Source organism: Lissotriton helveticus, chromosome 3_2 (assembly GCF_964261635.1).
Source record: "Lissotriton helveticus chromosome 3_2, aLisHel1.1, whole genome shotgun sequence".
Lineage (NCBI taxonomy): Eukaryota > Metazoa > Chordata > Amphibia > Caudata > Salamandridae > Lissotriton > Lissotriton helveticus.
The window spans coordinates 48,743,066-48,762,757 of NC_136062.1; the positions used below are offsets into that span (position 1 = coordinate 48,743,066).

At 42.5% G+C, this 19,692-nt stretch overlaps 1 protein-coding gene across 3 annotated transcripts in view; it reads right to left on the minus strand.

Moving 5' to 3' along the window:
• SLC12A1 (solute carrier family 12 member 1) overlaps positions 1–19,692 on the minus strand; it is a 425,119-nt gene that overhangs the window by 306,973 nt on the left and 98,454 nt on the right. The window contains exons 5-6 of one of the 3 annotated variants that reach the window (XM_078684807.1): positions 12,158–12,253; positions 8,152–8,291 (exon numbers count right to left, since the gene is read on the minus strand). In XM_078684807.1, the coding sequence (XP_078540933.1) occupies positions 8,152–8,291; positions 12,158–12,253 (236 nt within the window). Of the gene's footprint in view, positions 1–8,151; positions 8,292–12,157; positions 12,254–13,074; positions 13,171–13,618; positions 13,715–19,692 lie in introns of all 3 variants that reach the window. The other 2 variants (XM_078684808.1, XM_078684809.1) reach the window with 2 other exon arrangements.

Genomic DNA, 19,692 nt, shown 5'->3' on the forward strand with positions numbered 1-19,692 from the left:
TCCTGCCTTCCTTAAGTCCCTGATCACTCCCTACTGTCCCTCTCGAGCCCTAAGGTCTACCCACCTTCATCTCTTAGTTGTTCCCCGTGTCAAACTCACCAGATCCGGTGGTCGCAGTTTCTCTCACTTGGCCCCTAAGCTGTGGAACTCCCTCCCACTCCCTCTTAAGACCTCTCGTTCCCTCTTTGCTTTTAGGAAATCCTTAAAAACTTTGCTCTTTTCCCACTGCCACTAAATTCTTTCTGTTTCAACTTCAGGATCCTTTGTAGCGCCAGGAAACTCACGGTGACAGTGCGCTTAACAAATACCACTTAACAATAACAATAACAATAACATGGCTTAGAGAATCCTCGGACAACCCGATAATTATTGTATCCACCTTGGATCATTTTCCCATCATCTGCCCTTTGACTTTCTCAGATCTATTGACTCGTGTCAAATCCGGCTTCCCTAAGGATTGCTGTCCCCCTCACATCATGAGGGACATCCTTTCTTACTTACCTCACAGTGTGTTACCCTTCCTTAATGAGTCACTCACGCAGGGCAGGGTCCCTTCTGCCTTTAAGAATGCTATAGTCGTCCCCCTACTGAAAAAAACTGGGGGCTGACCCTGTGAATCTCTCTAATTATCGGCCCATCTCTCTTCTCCCTTTCTTGTCTAAGATCTCAGAGGCTCATTTGACTAAGAGCCTATCCAATTTCATAGAACAGACAGAATACTTAGAGCTGTATCAGGCAGGCTTCAGGCCTAGCCACTCTACTGAGGCTGTAATCCTGGCTATGCTGAATACTATGAGAGCCAATGTCGATAAATGTGACGCCCAAGCGTTAGTGCTATTAGATCTGTCGGCCGCTTTTGACACGGTCGACCACAAAATCTTGCTCGACTGTGTCAAACAGGCCGGCATCCTAGGCGCTGCCTACAACTGGATCAAATTCTTCCTTGAGGGCAGAACTCAAGCTGTCCGTCTCACCTCCTTTACTGCTCCTAAACTCACAACCTCATGCAGAGTCCCACAGGGCTCGTCCATTTCACCACTCCTCTTCAATCTGTATCTCCGGCCTCTGATTCATTCTTTAAAAACATGAAGGTCACCACTTTCAACTACGCGGATGATCTCGCTGGTCTTTACCCTGGACATTTCCACTGATTCCATTCTTCAATTCCAAACTACTATGCTCCACATTCAGAGCTGGATGGACCAAAACCATCTGAAACTCAACCCGGGCAAGACTGAACTAATCTTGCCTGGGAAGAGCGAACTTTCCTGGGGCCCTCACTATTGGCCGGCGGAACTGGGTGCCTCTCCTGCCTCTTCCTCATCGGTAAAAAGTCTAGGGGTCATTATCAACGCCGACCTCTCCCTTAGAGACCAAGTGGGGGCGGTGGTTTTGTCCTGCCTATTTCAGCTACGCAGGATCAGGAAAATTGCCCATTTGCTCACCCACTCTGCCCTGATACAGGTTGTGATTGCCCTGCTTCTGTCACGCCTAGACTATTCCAATTCCATTTATCTCGGCCTTCCTCTGGGCCTACTCAAGCGTATGCCTACTGGTACAAAATCAGGCCTCCAGGTTAATTCACAAGCAATCCAGATGGCTATCGGCTAGACCTACGTTGGACAAACTTCATTGGCTTCCTATTGCCCAACCCATTGCCTTTAAGTCAGGCTTTATAATCTTCAAAGCCCTGCATGGCAGTAGCCCCAAATTTATCAGCTGCCAAATAGTTAGGCATGCACCTCTTCGCAATCTTCGGTCCGCCCATCTCCAGCTCTTGTCTATCCCTACCTTCAAGCTCAGACACCAGGGAGGGTGTAGGTTTTCTTATTCGCCCCTAAATTTTGGAATTCCTAACCACTACCAATCCCGATGAGCAACAATCTTCTGGCGGTCAGAAGAATGCTCAAAACCTGGCTGTATGAGCAAGCTCTTGGGTAACTCTCCTCTGGTGTGACTTCTGCCTGACTAGTGCCATGAAACCTCTGGGTGACCGTGCGCTTTATAAATTCCTACTAAGATAAGATAAGATAATATAAAAGTGACATTTCTAAAATAGCAAAAAAAATTCCACCTACACCAGTAAGCATGATTTATCACTGCCATTCTAAACATACCAAACATGGCAACACATCTTGCAGATCAGGAATTACAGTTTGGACACATATAAGGGAATTCACAATGCTAGCCTATTGGAGAGGTAGGCTTCACAGTAGTGAGAAACAAAATAGTCTGTTTGTCACTACAAGGACATGCGACACAATAAAGGCACATGTCCTACCTTTTCTTTACAGAGCACCGTGCCAATGGGGCTACGTAGAGCCTAGCCTAGGGGTGACCTATATGTTTTAAAAGAGGAGTTTAAGACTTGGTAAGTAGCTTTAAATGCAAAGTCAATATGGCAGTAAACTGTGCATGCAGGCCCTGCAGTGGCAGGCCTGAGATAGGTTTGAAAAGCTACTTCTGAGGGTGGCGCAAGCAGCGCTGCAGGCCAACTAGCAGCATATAATATACAGACCCTGGGTATATGGGATATCACTGTACAAGCGACTTGCACATCAATTAAATATGCCAAATAGGTCTAAACCAATCATACCATGTTTAAAGGAAAGAGCAAATGTATTTTAGCACTGATTAGCAGTGGTAAAGTGCCCAGAATCCTAAAGTCAACAAAAAGAAAAAGAGGAGGAAGTAGACAAAAGATTTTAGGATAACCCTGCCAGAAGGCCTGGTCCAACAACACATGAAATGTAAGAATGTATGATGGTTTGTATAGTATGACTTGTTGTATGACCCTATTGTTCATACAACTTTGATGGCCCCTTTTCAAGGGTCGGACTGGACTGGATCATTGACCTTGATGGAGAAACAAAAGTAGATGCGTTAGCAGATGCAAGATGGAAGAAGCGGACCTGCTGGCTCTCTGACCCGGAAGGGACGTATTGTGGTCTGCTCACAGAGGTCATGCCAGCAACCAGTGACTCCTGGTTGGACAGACGAAGTGGCCAGAGTATGGCACAGACTGTACGAACGGGGACCCGCTCTGAATTGATCATGTACGGTGCGCAGTGAGAAATGATGTGATGAGGCACTAAGTGGTAGACCCTTTGGGTCTGCACCTAGAGGCCCCTACCTAAGATTTACGTATTGTGGGACCATTTTATAATCTGAAAAAGTGTTGCAAAAGCTATTCAACCTGTATTGACTGTGTTTCTTGCATGATACAATTATCAGGAATAATCGAATCTCTCAATGTCAGGGTAGTACAGATGGTATTAACGCAGTACATGTTAGTTCCTTACTAATCTGGATGGGGTAAGGTGAATGGACTAAAGGTGTAGGGATGTGGGATCTTGAAGCTATGGTGGTGTTGTGGGTATTTTTCCCCTGTGACTGCTACAGAGTACGGATCTCTAGCATAGGATATTAGTTGTTCCTTATTTCTATTCCTAGTTGGATTGCATATAGGATACTGGGTATGGGGTGGGAACTGCAAGTTTCTGTGCAACGTAGTGTTGGGCGGGCAAGTTGGGGTTACTGCCAAAGGGATGGGTAGAGTTGGGGAATGAGGTAGTTCTGTTCATGATAGAGTTTAAAGGGGAATATGGCAGCTCATGTGATTGAATGTTGGGGTGTGTGGCATGGTGGTGTTTATTGGTGTGTCCGGATCTTGTACTGAGCCTGCATGACACAATTGATGGCTGATGAGACATTTAAATTCTTATATCCACACTAACCCCAGGGGCTCCTGGGGAGGGAACTAGAGGCAAGTGGCACTAAGAGCAGGTCAGCCTCCAACATACAATGTTGAACTCAAAATGGGGCTGCTCCCAGGGTAGTGACCTAAGTAAAGCTTAAATTGTGTGTGATGGTATCTCACCAAAAGTGACGGATTGGTCTCACACACCACCTGGTGTCATGCTTCATCATTGACCAATCCTCACGCTCCAGAAACTCGGTTTGGTGGAGGGGGGGCATGCACCGGACGACAGGGATGCACTTCTAAAATAAGTGGGGGCCCGTGACAAGTGCGTGAGGTTTAAAAACCATTACAGTAACCAATTACATTTTTAATGTGCTAGGCAACTATATGGTAATAAACATAAGTGAATGGTGTAGTGGGGAAATTACTGTCCCCTCACCGTTAAAGGTGCGGTCGACATGTTTCTGCCAAATAGTCCTATCTGGTCCGTGGCATTCATCAGGACCTAAAATAGTGAAGGGCCCGGTCTTACCAGCCTTGTGGTAATAAGATGCCACTAGGTGGGGTGACTATATCACACTCCACAGGGAAAAGGACTCATTGCAAAGTCCTAGAGTAGAGACCTAAATGCCCCATGGGAGGAGGGCTAAAGGGAAGACCCCTGCAGTCAAACTTGCATCAAGGTGCGTCTCCTGTAAGTGCACCTATGTGTGTGATCTACTCTCCTCCCTGATGGATAAAATATCTGTCTTCTGCATTAAAATCAGTTTGCACTCGAGAGTCACGGTTTTTGGACTACGTTGATGACAGAGCTGTCCTTAAAAGCTCGTGGATTGGCCAGATGGAGACCTTCCCTGAATGAAGAACTGATTTTAACGCAGAAGACAGATATTTTACCCATTGTGGATTGGAATTATCACCACATAAGAAAGGAATATACCTAAGATTGTAAAGCCTTGAAAACGTTTTCCAGTGTATGCAACGAAAAACTTTCAGCTGAAGAGAAACTATAAGAATAAAGAAAGAAAAACAAGAAACTCAAAATACTGTGTTAATATTTATGCATGCAATGTGCAGGTAAATGTTTAGATACACTACCAACGTGTGCTGAGGATTTCCTTTATCGAATGTCAGGGGACTGGATCAATTTGAGAAATGTGTCTAAACAAATTGGAGGTACCCCTGTAATCTGTGGCAGGGAAGGGGGTATAGCAGTAGGAAAAAGTTAGAGTCCCTGGCTTTATGTGATCACTATCACCAATAACCGAGAGTTTTCTTAGTGGGCCAGACCTGGCTTCAGGCAAGCAATAATAAATGTTGTTGCATATTGGACTAGTTATTTCACTTTAGGCAAGATCTAAGAATAAACAGTTGAACCCATAGAGTTTTTACACACAGACGAAAGTATCAGTCATACAATTTTTTAAAGTGATATCAAAATGATCATAAATTTTATTATTACACTCCCAAATTGGGTTACAATCTAAAAGGTTAAACCACACATATAAAAACCATCATGAAATTCATAAGTCAAAGTTAAAACAGTAGTCGACGCAGCGTTTCGGTGCTTTGTTTTCTTTTGTGACACCTTCTTCAGGACTTTTAAAAACAATTGACTCCAATAGCTCTGTTTTATGTGAGCAATTGGTTGCAAAAGGATTGATTTCCACGTAGTTTCAGCACATGTTCTTAGTAGCCCAGGCACCTCAGGTTTCCTTGAGCTCTTTCTTTAGAATAATGTGCTCTTCTGGTTACACGGAGGAGCAGGGAGGCCGAAATCCGACTTAAAGAGTGGCTTCCATAACAAAATATGAGGAAACTTTTTTAGACCAAACGAGCAAAAGTTAAGCTCTGCCAACGAAGTAACCTTTATCTACAAAAAAGGCTTATAAATCATAGAAGCTCCATTTTATCATCATTTTACGGTGGCTCCTCCGTGTAACCAGAAGAGCACATTATTCTAAAGAAAGAGCTCAAGGAAACCTGAGGTGCCTGGGCTACTAAGAACATGTGCTGAAACTACGTGGAAATCAATCCTTTTGCAACCAATTGCTCACATAAAACAGAGCTATTGGAGTCAATTGTTTTTAAAAGTCCTGAAGAAGGTGTCACAAAAGAAAACAAAGCACCGAAACGCTGCGTCGACTACTGTTTTAACTTTGACTTATGAATTTCATGATGGTTTTTATATGTGTGGTTTAACCTTTTAGATTGTAACCCAATTTGGGAGTGTAATAATAAAATTTATGATCATTTTGATATCACTTTAAAAAATTGTATGACTGATACTTTCGTCTGTGTGTAAAAACTCTATGGGTTCAACTGTTTATTCTTAGATCTTGCCTAAAGTGAAATAACTAGTCCAATATGCAACAACATTTATTATTGCTTGCCTGAAGCCAGGTCTGGCCCACTAAGAAAACTCTCGGTTATTGGTGATAGTGATCACATAAAGCCAGGGACTCTAACTTTTTCCTACTCAATTTGAGAAATGACAGAGAGGGTATGAGTACCTCAAGCAATATGTCTCTGTAGCCGTTTTGTAGGAAATGCGTGTTTGGTGTGGCTGTCTATGCTTCTTCACTGACTTGATAATGGCCGCTGCCCCATTTCTGACCACTGACATGATGTTGGCGGGATATTGTAATTGTGTGCTTGATGGGACATTAGATCACACACCATTTACCCCACCTGGTGAGACAGGTGCCCGCAGTGTGGTGCACCAGAGCCAGACTTTGGGTATGTTGTGTAGAGTTGTGCGGTCACCCCACGTGAAATATTGCTCAGCTTAATCCCAGCCCCTTAAAATAAAATGTAGCTGCAAATTCTTGATGTTGGGGCTGGTGCTGGCTGAAAGACTGATCACCATTAAATGGATAAACAACCACCCACCCGGATATGCTGAATGGTTGCAGGATGTGTCTGAGTGGGTAGTGGCCGAAGAGGTCAGAATGAAACATGTGAGATGGGATGAACGTTTGCAAGAGGACCTGGCACTGTGGAGGTGGATGCTATTAAACCTGCGGAGTGATGGAGTGGAGAAGAGAGGGACACAACAGCAAGGTATAAATATTTACCAGTGGACATGAGTAATGGGTCATTGTGATTAGAATAAGTACAGGGATACTATACCTCAACAAGGCAGCGAGACTACGGAATCGAAAAAAGATAATCCAGTAACATATTTGCGCAGCACTGAAGACAGCCGAAACATAGGCCACATGCTTTATAATAATAGGCATTGAGGGGCCGATTAGGATGGCGGACGGACTTGCGTCCGTCCGCCACCCTTGAGGAGGAGGGAACGTCCGCAGGGGCTGCGGCGTTCCCTCCGTGCTGATTAGGATGTGACCGCCAGGGTGGCGGTCACATCCTCTATATTTAACATTGCGGCGGGTGCAGCTTCAAGCTGCACCCGCCGCAATGTTAAAAAAGCATGTTTTACATTTACATGCACAAAGCGGCCGGCACCGCACGGTGCCTGCTGCTTTGTGCACGCAAATGCAGGGGGGTACCATAGGTACCCCCCATGTGCACCCCCCACCCCCCATTCACCCAGGGGGCCCACAACGGGCCCCCAAAGTGAATGTCCGTATGCTTTTCCATGGCGGAAAAGCCGCCGTGGAAAAGCATGTATTTACGAACATCCTAATATGGCGGACGGTGTCTCATAGACACCGCCTGCCATGTTATAGCTTTTCCGCCGCGGTCGGAAGCCGACCGCGGCGGAAAAGCGGCGGACGGAATTCCAGACCCACCAGCCATCCTAATTTGGCGGTGGGTCTTTGGAGGCTCCGCAGCGGTTTTTCCGCATCCTCCAGGCCGGCGGACACTTCCGCCGGCCCGGAGGATGCGGAAAAACCGCCATCCTAATCGGCCCCTGAGTGTTTAATCACATCACCACATGAGCAGTCAGGGGGGTGAGGGGTGTTGGGGAATGTATATTCAAATCTGTAAGGATCTGTAAGGATATCATCCTGTGTTTCTGCTCATATCATGCAGTGACAATAAGGGTTCTGAAGTATACTGTATTGACAAACTAATTAAAAATATAATTTAAAAAAAGATTCTAAAGCAGAACATATTGTGTAAGGTGCACAAACGTTATTGCAATTTAAGATATATGAGTGTAACAAAGTATTAGTTGTGCTGAGGACACTAAAAATATATTCTTCATTAGGCCTTTGTTTCTTTTCCAAAAGCAACGTGTGTCAGTTTATAGTTTTAACAGGGTAGAATTTCACATGAGTTTTAAACAGTTGTACATTTTTGACATTGAGACTTTCAGGGAAAATGTTTTCACGGTGTTCATAAGAACATGACGTTATGTTTTCTCCTAAGCTTACTATACATGAGAATTATATTTATTCATTTTAAATTCCTAATTTAATTAAGAAAATAACACTATCTGTGATTTTGATGTAATTCTGTCCTTGAAATATTTTTACCTTAAGAAGGTCCACCACAGTTTCAGAGAATCCTACTACGTACATAGCTACAGCCACCGCGTTTGCAAAGGCAAATATGAGTCCAATTGATCCACCAAACTCAGGCCCCAAACTTCGTGAGATAAGGTAGTATGCTCCACCTGTGAAGAGAACATACTGTTCAGGTCCTCGTGTGCATGCTAGAAAAAAGATCTGTTTGTAGCACAAAAGGTACGCAAATTGCAACTTGTACTATCCTTTCAGTAAACTTTTGAAAAGTTATATCATTTATTCTATCTTGTTATAACTCACCTTACAATAATCCATTTGTTTGCCATATTTTCTACAAATCTATGCAGATGGATATTGGGCCTAAATCTCTGCAAATGTGCAATGATTTGATGGTACCAGAGGGGTATAGATTATTTTTCACAAATAAAACATCTTGTGACTTTTCTGTTTAGCCCAAGTAAAGTCCATGATATGCTTTTTAAAAACCCCATCCTTTCCCTAACATTGTTTAATGCTGGGGTCTTGGAATAACCAGGGATTGTTGTAACTCTGGTAAGTATTATTCAGTTAAAATGTTAAAAATTCTATGTGCGAACAGTAGAATATTGCCTTCCCTAGACTAGGAAGTTAGACATTGATTTAAGAATACATGAACTGAGAATAATTTTTAAGGGATTGATAAACAATCCATTTTGAATAAGTATACTAGTACTTGTAAATAAGTACTATTGAGGGATTCATTACTATTGGATAAGGAGCTGTGAATATAGCCAAAGTTGCTGAAGGTACTAAAAGTCACGTTTAGTTCACACCCAATTAATAAAATGTTATGTCTTTTTTTATACTTTTTTTAAGAACTATGACAATTGTGTGGGGTACTGGTATTTTCCAAAATGTAGGTTTCTAATAAATTTATAATACCTGTCATTTAATTTTGTGTTGATAATACAAACACATTAAGTTAATTGAGTATCTGCCGAGGTGCAACACCGATGTTGGCTTGTCTTATCATCTACTGATTGCAACAAACATTAATTCACTGAAAACCACATTACCCAGAGATAGTTTCAAGTATATAGTATTAATAGAAGTTTAGGTTGAAGTACATTTCAGTTGCTTGTACAGTAGTTATGAATTCTGAATCAGCTCTTCCTGGGGAAGGATTTTAAAACAACAAGATGCAGTGATGGCTTTATTACTAAGTCCCTGTGGCTTTCTTTGCAGTAATTGCCACTTGTACATGTTGATTGTCAGGAAAAAAGGAGAGAAGATGAAAACTTTAAAGTAGGTTGAGGTGCGTTACAATCATGTTTGGGGCCTTGTTTTTTAAGACCATTGCATATAAGTCCATGCCTAAATTGATGTTGTAAGCGGTTAGATGAATACACCAACTGCAATGGCCCTCTATTTAAGGACAATCATTATCAACTAGAACTTGGAATACGCTCCCTGACACACTCAGATGAACTTCAAACTTCCTAGCCCTCCTTAAGGTTCTAAAACTCACCTATTCACACTCCACCTGAAATCAGATAATTAATCAATCCATCCCTAGCTGCTGTTGCAGAAGTTACTTGTTACTGACTCTTCTCTTTTTGCATTTATTGAATTATACATGTATAGTGTTTGCTTCTCTAAGTTGTTATCTAGTTCTATGTATCCTGCTGTTTTATGTGAAGGGCTCTGCTACCCATGTGTTGACATCCTGCAATAAAAATGTGTTATTATTATAGTTTTTGTTGTTGTTGTAGTTATCATTATTATTATTAATAACATTATTATAATTTTTAATAGTAACGACAACAATATTATTATTGTTGATTATTATTATTGTTGTTGTTATTATTATGATGGAAACATAATTACAATGTAAGATTTGTCACACTTATTTATCGAACATAAGTTGACTTCTCATTAGATAACCAAGCCTTGCGAACATTTAGTTACAATAACCCATACTGAAAAGTCATGTATGTGTATGGACATGTAACATGAGGTCTTCTCTCAACCTTAACCCCTTCGGGGCTGATGACGAGCTCAGCTCGTCATGGGCATAACCTGCGCTACGCTGATGACGAGCTGAGCTCGTCACGTAACGCGGGTTTTTTTAAATCGCAGCGCGCAGCGGGAAAACCGCTAGCGCGCATGCGGTTAAAAGTCGTCTTTCAAGCAGGTCTGAAATACACATGAGGGTTCAACTCAAACTATTTTATAGAATTGCTTTCTCATGGTTGATCTGCCCAACTCTTTATATATGATGAATCCTGTTGCACTGGCTTTTTCACATTACATGTGAGCAGCATGTCTCTTTACCCACTGCAACGTGTTGGGTACATATTGTTTCACGACAAAGAGCGACCACTCGTGCTTAACATAGGAGAGGCATTGTCAATGTTTCAAGGACTCATTGGAATACTTAGATGGTCCAGTGACAGCCAAACAATTTGTGATATTGAAATGTTGTAGTTTGAGATTATCCTTCCTGAACTCTACAACATTTGTTACTAAGGTCAGAGTAGTCCCAAAAGCCCGGTGGAAGGATTCTAAGTCATTCCTCAAGTCCTGAGAAATGAGGTAGTTCAAGGGCTCATATCTGAGTTTCCTGAAATGCAGTGCCTGCTGCTGTAACAGAGCCACTGACCAGCCCAACTGTGTCTTTAAAGTTTGTAAAGTATAAAGGAAAACTTTATAATATTGAACATCATTACAGTCAGTGCTTAATTTGCTAAAATAGTGAGTGCCGGATCCCAAAGCCCTGCTCAGCAGTGCACAGACTGTGTAATTAAATGTCGGTGCACTGAATACCAAGGGTGCGCAGTCTTGAATCCACCTCCTTATGCCATTTTAATCCACTACCAGACACCCCCTGACCCCTTTGTTCACTCTTGCACGTTCATGCTTTCTCTCTTTGTGTGTTTTCCCTCTCTTGCTCCAGGGAAATATCTGTTGAGGAAAAATTATCCTAAAAATGAGAGCCGGTGGGCCTCACCGGCAACCACCGGCTCAAATGAAGCACTGATTACAATTATTTTGAAACACACATTCATGGTCTTCCAACTCCTTTACGGTAGTGATCCTTTCATGTCCTCAGTAATTGATTTAAATGTCTATCTAGGAAAGCAGTCCTTTGTGAACATTAAAAGCATAGGCTTACCTCATCCCAGCTACTGGCCCGAAGTCTGGCTTACTGACATTTAGGTGCTCGGGATAGGCTCAGATTTTTCTGTTGATAGCACATTGATGACAATGAAATGTCAATAATATATTTTAGTACATTTCGGAGGTTTGCTTTATTGATTGATTTTGACTGCTGTAGAAGGGATGCGAGACAGATGAAACATGGATAACATCAGGTCAAGACATATACATATTACTGTTGACAAGATCCAGTGACTTGTGCTTGAATTCCGTGTCACTTCACTCTTGGGGGTGGGGGGGTTCCCTCATGCAAGAATGCAGTTTATTAAACTGATCTATAATGAGAGTTTGTCTCATGTCTAGAGACTAGCTCCATCTTCTAAGTAGGTCCACACAACAGAATAGTATAGCCAAGGGATGCTTTTGTGGCTTGGATAGGAGTTGGGCCTCACAGCTCCCCGTGGGGCGCGCAAAGTCCAGGTTTATGTGTAGGTGGAATGACCTGAGTTTCTAGCCTAAGGATGGCCTAACAAAATAGCAACTGGGTAAGAATTGTTTTGTGTGAACCGTTCTACGGTGGATAAGATTGATGCAAAATCGACCAATGAAAAATGTTGTCAATTTCAGGTACCACCAAAATCAGGAATTTAGCAAATTTCGCCCAGACCTACTTAAAACTAGGAACTAATTTTAACACAGAGAAATTTAACATAAGGGTGATATAAAGTTTAGGCCCAATATGCAGTGCATCACTCTATTCACTAAATTAAACTAAACGAAGACAGACACACAATTGATTCACCCAGTGTATGGGTTTAATGTAGGAAATGGGTTTTTCTTTAGAAAACAAATCAATGGTTCTTCACATGCAACTTACCTCCTCTCACGACGCCATTTGTGCAAATAGCAGACATTGAGATACCTGTTAAAGTAGTGACCACCACGCTCAGGCAAATTACTATCACTCCGAGACCTGAAAGACCCCAAAACAATGTGTAAAGCACAAGGTAATACGCACAGATTTCCAGCACACAGAACAGAATGAGTTCGTCCTCATCTCTCTGGACTACTTGTACTAGGAAACATCTGAAAAGTACTGAACGACTGAACTGAACCACATGCAGCGCCAGACATATTGCGCCATGACTCATGGAACCTGAAATGTACCACATAAGTAAAGGGAGTGCCTTACCACAGGCTCTAGCCTCTGCAAAGGTCTGTGTGTCAGACTCTGCATGTAAAACGTTGTGTGAGCTGCCATATAATATAAATAGACTGACACACACACCCGGCAGCACTAGAATGCATGATGCATGGAAACGGAACTTTGCCTCGCGGGGGATCTGGAAATCACCATACTTTTACACTGACAAGAAAACGCATGGCAGGTGCAGCGCAGGAATGAGTTAATGTCTCCTTCCGCCGCTTGATCTTCATTATCCAAGCAACGCCGACCTGAAATGTTCTCAAGAAAGGTTAGAACAGGAGGAAAAGGCAGCTCCGGGGAACAGAGAATTGATTTCTCTTCAAGGCTCGGGCAGGGGCCACCTGAAATGTACTGAGCTGAGAAAAAGGGAATTAGCATTACCTGGTATTTCCTGCAGCAGTCCAATTTAGGAGTGATTAAAGACGGCGCTAGGCCAGACTAATACTGTTTATTTACCTTCACGTCCTAGCGTCCGTGTTGTAGCTGCTCATGCTGTACTGAACACACACCCAGGACATCAATAAGGAATGAAAAAGATATGGCCCACCCCATCAGACCAATGGTGGGAGGGCGCCTCGGTATTTTACCTCCACGTACAAACCCGTTAGTCGCTATGGCCGAAGTTGACAGCCCAGTAATCGAAGTAACCATGGTAGCAAGAAGAATTATGATTACTCCCAGACCTGCCAATGATGAAAAACACACATTATATTTTACTTGCGCTCTACTTCTCTGCAAGAGGACATTTATTTATTTTCCAATCAAATTGCTGTGCTCAGTCTCCGGCAGGAGTTTTTCTGCAACGAAAATCTGGCCTGACTTGATAAAGTGTGCGGCGTGTGTCCAGGGAGTTCTGCGCTCTCTACAAAGTAGTGCTAGAATAAAGTTTAAAAAAAGGCAGAATGTCTGCAAACGCATAGTCGGAAAAGTAGGACTTGTGATTTGGAGATTCGGCGATTGTGCTGGCCAGAAACTGTCAATTGTCTTCCTTAGGCATTGTCAGGTCCGTACCTTGTCTCACGCTCTATCAGAAGGATCCAATCTGTAGGGATAGACAATAACCAGCCTAGCTTGTGGCCCACCTTCTGCCTGTAGGATCCTAATGCCCAGAGCTGCCTCCAGTGTAATTACCTCCTCTGACAAATCCATTTGTGGCAATAGCAGAGGTGGATAAGCCGGTTATAGCGGTCACTGTCACAGCTAAACCGATGATAATGACACCAAGACCTCAGTTGAGAGAGAGAAACAAGTTCAGTTAGACACTGCACAGAATATTTCAACAGCCACTAACATTGTTCTGATGTGCCCAGGCGCCCTCACCGGGACAACTTGTCCATATTATGCAAGAGGAGAAGTGCAAGTCGGGGGGACACTGTAGTAATCTAGTACCATGCACATTGGATGCAATATGCTAAGATATAGCCCAGGCAAATGAGTACAACACTCTTTTGTCAAAGCAATGCATTTGTGGTAGCGGTCAGTGCCTGAGCAAGAGCAAGGGGATGGGGAAAAGATGGTGAAAAGAGTCGTCAGGGCAGAAGGGGAAAGGATACATCAACTTAGGCTACGGGGGAGGGGGCAAAACAGCAACTTCTTACAGAGGAGAAGGCTGAATCCAGGGGCTCACCAAAGGGGCCGTGAAGCAAGAGTCAGAGGAATTAATGAATAAAATATCTGCACATCAGAGCACCGAGAAAATGGATTGTCATAAGCTACGGTTGCTGTGAAATAGGAAATCAGCAAATCAATGGGATATGGGTAGTGGAAGAGCATTCAGGTTAGGACAGGTTATTGGAAATTTGAGATTCCGTTATTTGTTTAGCAATTTTATATAGAGCATCACCACAGAGAGGTATAGTTGAGCTTTTCATAATAAAAACAACATCGACACAAATGTTCTACATCTACGGATCAGACAAGAAGGGGCTTTGGGGAATTACAGAAAATAAGCAGTTTGAGGCGGGAGCAGGAAATGAGCTTCCATGGCATAGAAAGGTAAGAGAAAGGCTGCGGAGTTGACTAGAACCATGGAATTGGCAGGAGGTGGGGGCAGTGGCGGCCTGTGTGGAGCAAAATGGCTCTGTCTGAGTATACAGTACATACAAGAAAGACATGGTGTGTAAATGACGAGCAAGGGTTAAAAGAGCAAAGAAAATATTCAGGAGAATGTGGTGTCAGCCACATGATGCATGACATTCGTAAAAATACATCTTGCTTTCACATAGGTGAGTCATGCATATTGACCATTAGACATATTTTCTGAAATGCTTCTAAAATATATGCATACTCAGTATAGCTAAGGAACGCTCCTAAACTTGTTTGAAGAAATGCAAGATGATATCCTGTATGCCCCAAACCGGTCTTTCAGAAAATATTGTTATTCGGATATAAGTTACAAACTGTGATCAAGAGACGTTATACATATGTTTCAATAATTAGGACAATATATCTGTAAGCCCAGAATGAGTTCTTCACACCTGTTATTACGACGCCATGAGTTGGTTCCAACCTTTGAAACAGTATACCCTCTTGTATAAATTGTATCTCAAATCCCTTAAATTAGCACATCCATTAGAGGGCCGTCCCACAAAATGTGTTGGCCTACCCACAATTCAATTTTTCTGACTGCAGGATTCATTGCATTTATACCTTTCAGCAAATCTGGCTACTGTTACTTTTCACTCACCCAGGCTTGTTTTCAGGAGCCTTGAGTGCCTAAATATCATTTGAGACTTTTCAAATTGGTGTATGTAGTGTATTAAAGGAGGCTGCTGTATTTCCATGTCAACAAAGAAGCGGAAGACTAATGATGAGGGAGAATAGGTGATATGGCTTATCTAGTTGGTTGAAGAATACAGAGTCAAGGGTGCAACCAAAAATATACGATGACAAAGTATATTTACCAAGGTTTAGCACTGTGTTTGCAACACAAAGGTGAAGCAAATTGATGCAAAACCTTTTTTTTTTACTAATTTACTTTCCAAGTTTAGCACTTGGTAGCCACTCGAAAGTAGAGCAAGGCAGCGCTGCTTTGCATTACTTTGCACCAAGGGACGTACTATGGGTGGTGCATAGACGTTCCCTTGACACCACCCAAGGATTCTGATGCTAAGCCCTATTTACTTAAAATAGTAGACAGGGTTTTGCGTGAGAAAACAGAGCCCATTTCAAATAGGCACTATGAAGGACAAATGCTTTCATTTCCTCTTTCTTTTCCGACTTTGGATGTGTGCTGCACTATACAGCACACATACAAAGTAGGAAAATGTTTAAAGTTAGTCTACTCATGGTATTTTGTACTGGAAAGCTTTCCTTCAAGTACAAAACCTATGCCAGACTCACTGAGACCCGCTTGCGCTATGGTGCAAAGGTGTGTCCGTGGCGCACAGCCAGCTCTAGAGAGAGGGGAGGAGGGTGCCATATTTCTGTACATATGGAATGTTCCTTCTCCATCCTTCTCACACAGTGCAGTGCAGCATTTCTGGCTGCTGTAATGCGCTCCATGAGAACCTAGTAAATCTGCCCAGAGATATCCCAAGATTGTGAAGAGCATCCCATCAGAGTGTTTCTGGGTGACCTTATGAACATTGAAATCACCAAGGCTGATAATTCTTTCAGAAATTATCAAAATCTCATAAATTAAAGTGAACAGTTGTGACATTTTATTTGGGAGAGGAAAGCATCGTCTACTACAGTTTATTTTTCTTGAATAGTTATTCAAAGTCATCTGTTTATAAGGGTGGTTTTATTTAAAAGCGGTGTGTTTATGGTCTATTAGTGTTAAACTTTAACAGTCCCCTGAAAGCTTTTCCTTGTTAGTCTATAAATGGTATGGAAGTTTAAGGAGGTATATTATCAAAATCATGACATGTAACTGCTAACGAGGCTCTGATATTTAAGTTTGCTAGGTAGGTGATCATCACTGACAAATGTGAGCAGATGTGAGTTCATTGTATGTAGTGTTTGTGAATAGTATTGAAAAAGTCAGGTCCATGGGTGCTGCAAGGGGGTAACAAGCAATGTCTCTTCCCTCAGATGTGTTCCTCTCCTCGCTCTCGAATTTTAACATGCATTGGCAAAGTCAATAGCTCTCCCTTATGCAAACGCTATTGGCTTTGGCAATGTGTTTTAGGCAAGTTGTACATCAGTGTGGCTGCTGTTCAACAAGGCTAAAAGTTAGCGGTGTGGAATGGGGTGGGGTGGGGTTGATTGAGGTAGTTTGGAGTGGAGTAAACTGAGGTAGAGCTGGATGGGGCAAATTAGAGTGGGGTAGATTGGGGTAGAGTGGTGTGGGGTAGAGTGGAGTGAAGTAGATTGGGGTTGAGTGGAGTGGGGTAGATTGAAGTAGAATAAATAGGGGTAGATTGGTGTGGGGTACATCAGAGGGGAGGGAGGTAGACTGAAGTGGAGGGGCACATTGGAGTGGGTCACTTTAAAGTGAAGTAGAGTGGGGTAGAATGTGGTAGATTAGAGTTGTGTAGATTGGGGTAGAGTGTGGTAGATTGGGGTAGATTGGACAGACTGGAGTGGGATAGATTGGTTGGAGTAGAGTGAGGTAGATTGTGGTAGACTGGAGTGGGGTAGATAAGGGCAGTGTGGGGAGGGGTGGATTAAGTGGAGTTGGATTGATTGGAGTGGAGTGGAGACTTGAGTGCAGTGCGGTAAACTGGAGTCAGGTATAGAGGTAGATTGGAGTGGAGTGGGATAGATTGGAGTGAAGCCGGCTAGATTGGAGTGGGATATAGTGGAGTCGTGTAGATTGGAGTAGTGTGTTGGATTTGAGTGGAGTTGAGTTGGGTAGATTGGGGTTGACTGCAGGGCAGTGGGGTAGATTGGAGTAGAGTGCAGTGGAGTGGGATAGATCAAAGTGGAGAGTGGTAGTTTAGGGTAGATTGAAGTAGAGTGGGGTAGATTGGAGTTGGTGGTGTAGATTGTGATGGAGTAGATTGGGATAGTGTAGAGTGGGGTGGGGTAGAATGGAGTGTGGTATATTAGGATGGGATGGAGTGTGTGGGGTAGATTGGGTTAGATTGGATTGGAGTGTAGTGAGATAGATTAGAGTGGAGGGGGTAGATTGGTGTGGATTGGATTGCAGTAAGGTATGTTGGTTCAAATGAAGTAGGGTAGATTAGGTTGCATGGGGTAGATTAAAGTGCAGTGGGGTTCCTTGGAGTGGAGTTGGTTAGATTGGGTGGGGTGGAGTGTGGTAGACTGGGTGGAATGATATAGAATGTAGTGGAGTGGTGTAGATTGGGGCGGAGTGGGGTAAGTGATGTGGAGTGGTGGGGCATAGAGTTGAGGGGCATAGACTGGAGGGGCATAGAGTTGAGCCCCTAAGAGAGGTGTGTTATGTTGTGGACTGAGTGGCGTAGAGTGGAGTGAGTGGCATACAGTGGAGTGTCGTGGAGTCGAGCGGCATCTCATAAAGTGTCTTAGAATGGAGGTGCCAAGAGTGGAGTGGCATGTCGTAGAGTGGAGTGTTGTAGAATGAAGTGGTGTGACATACACTGGAAGGGTATAGAGTGTAGTAGAGTGTTGTAGAGTGGAGTGGAGTGGTGTAAAGTGGAATGGTGTAGTGTGGAATATGCCTGGTGTGGTAGCATGCTGCCATTACAGATAACACATTTTTTATTCAAATGACCATTACATGTGCACCGACATACAGTTCTACTGCCCAATAAACATAATGTGTGGCAATCCCATCACCTTGTGTACTGATGTGTTTTGATCTATAAAAAATATTTGTTCGTATAAAATTTAAAAATGAAAACAAATTTGCTTTATTTGTACTTTCCTACTTTGAATTTATTTTAAAATGTTAACATAGTTCATTTTTGTTGTGTGCTAGAAAAAATAAAATCCTACATCCTCTCCTCTCATGTAGGTGTTCAGCATGATTGTCACATAAATACTCTCATTTTGAAGTCAGAGAAAGAAAAGGAAACACCAAGCTCTCTCGGAAGCCAGAACCTGACATTTGACTTCTGTCTTTCATTTTACAGCAAATGTGACAGGATAAGAACAAGGCCTGTTTACAGAAACCAATTATTTGGAAGGATACTGTAAACATGGGATGCTCACGGGAGGGACAAACTCAAGGTGGACAGCCTAAAGCAAATAAACCCAGCAAATGAAAGCAAGCAACTGTGAGTTACAAATCACAGAGCCAACAGTAATCAGTGGGTGAAAATAATTCTCATTGAAACTTTCCGAATGCCCACAAGAAGCCATAAGCAAACCAGACAGCTGCACTTTCTGGTAGGCTTCAATCTAAAAAGGAAGTGGCGCCGGCTGGGGGCTTCGTTCTGGAGGGTAAATTGCAGGGTTTCCTTTACTGCTTTCAGTCTTAGATACAATAAAGATAGCGCCCATGACTCAATCAGGTCACTGCCCGAACTAGGAGCTGCAGCATGATCTATTGGAAGGTAAAAGTGATATCAAGTAATGAGTTACAGGGTATCTGCTTGGGTTATTTCTTATATTTTTAATTCTTATCAATTTTATTTCTGAATAGTCATATGTCAAAGTGGAGTCATCTATTGGTAGTTGTGTCTAGTACTATGAAACAGCTTGGTGAGTATACTGCTTATGGACCCATAATTTTGAAGGCAGTAATCTTTAGTGATGTATTCAAACTGATGTTCATACCAATGGGTTAGAAATGTTATTACACTTGTCTCAGTCACATTGCCTTTAAAACAATGGCACCTAGATAGACCCTTTCCACCAAATCAGCTTAATTGATTACATCACGCAAAAATAGTTTGGGCTGAGTTGAGATTTTAATTGCTAGCTTGGATAGTATATCTACATATACCTACATTTCACAGCAGTGTTTAATTGGGAGTCGGGCATAATGTTCATAAATTGCTCCACAACGACTGTGAGAAACTCATTAGGTCTTGATTTCTTTGGTTCTTAGATACCTACAGCCCTGCATTTACAAACAGAAAGAAACACTGCAAGTACCAAAATGCAGAGAAAAACGTTGCATTGACACAGTCAACATGTTTATCATTTATTTATGGACAGAGAGTTTTTGGGAAGTCAAAAGCAGTCAGGCTTAACTTAGAGACAATGTGTAAAGTAAGTATGCAGCACAAAAACAGTACTAAGTTGATAAAACAACCCAAGAAAAATCCAAAACTAAATAAAGAAATATAGAGTAAATTGCAATACCTAAAATGACACGATAACAACAAATA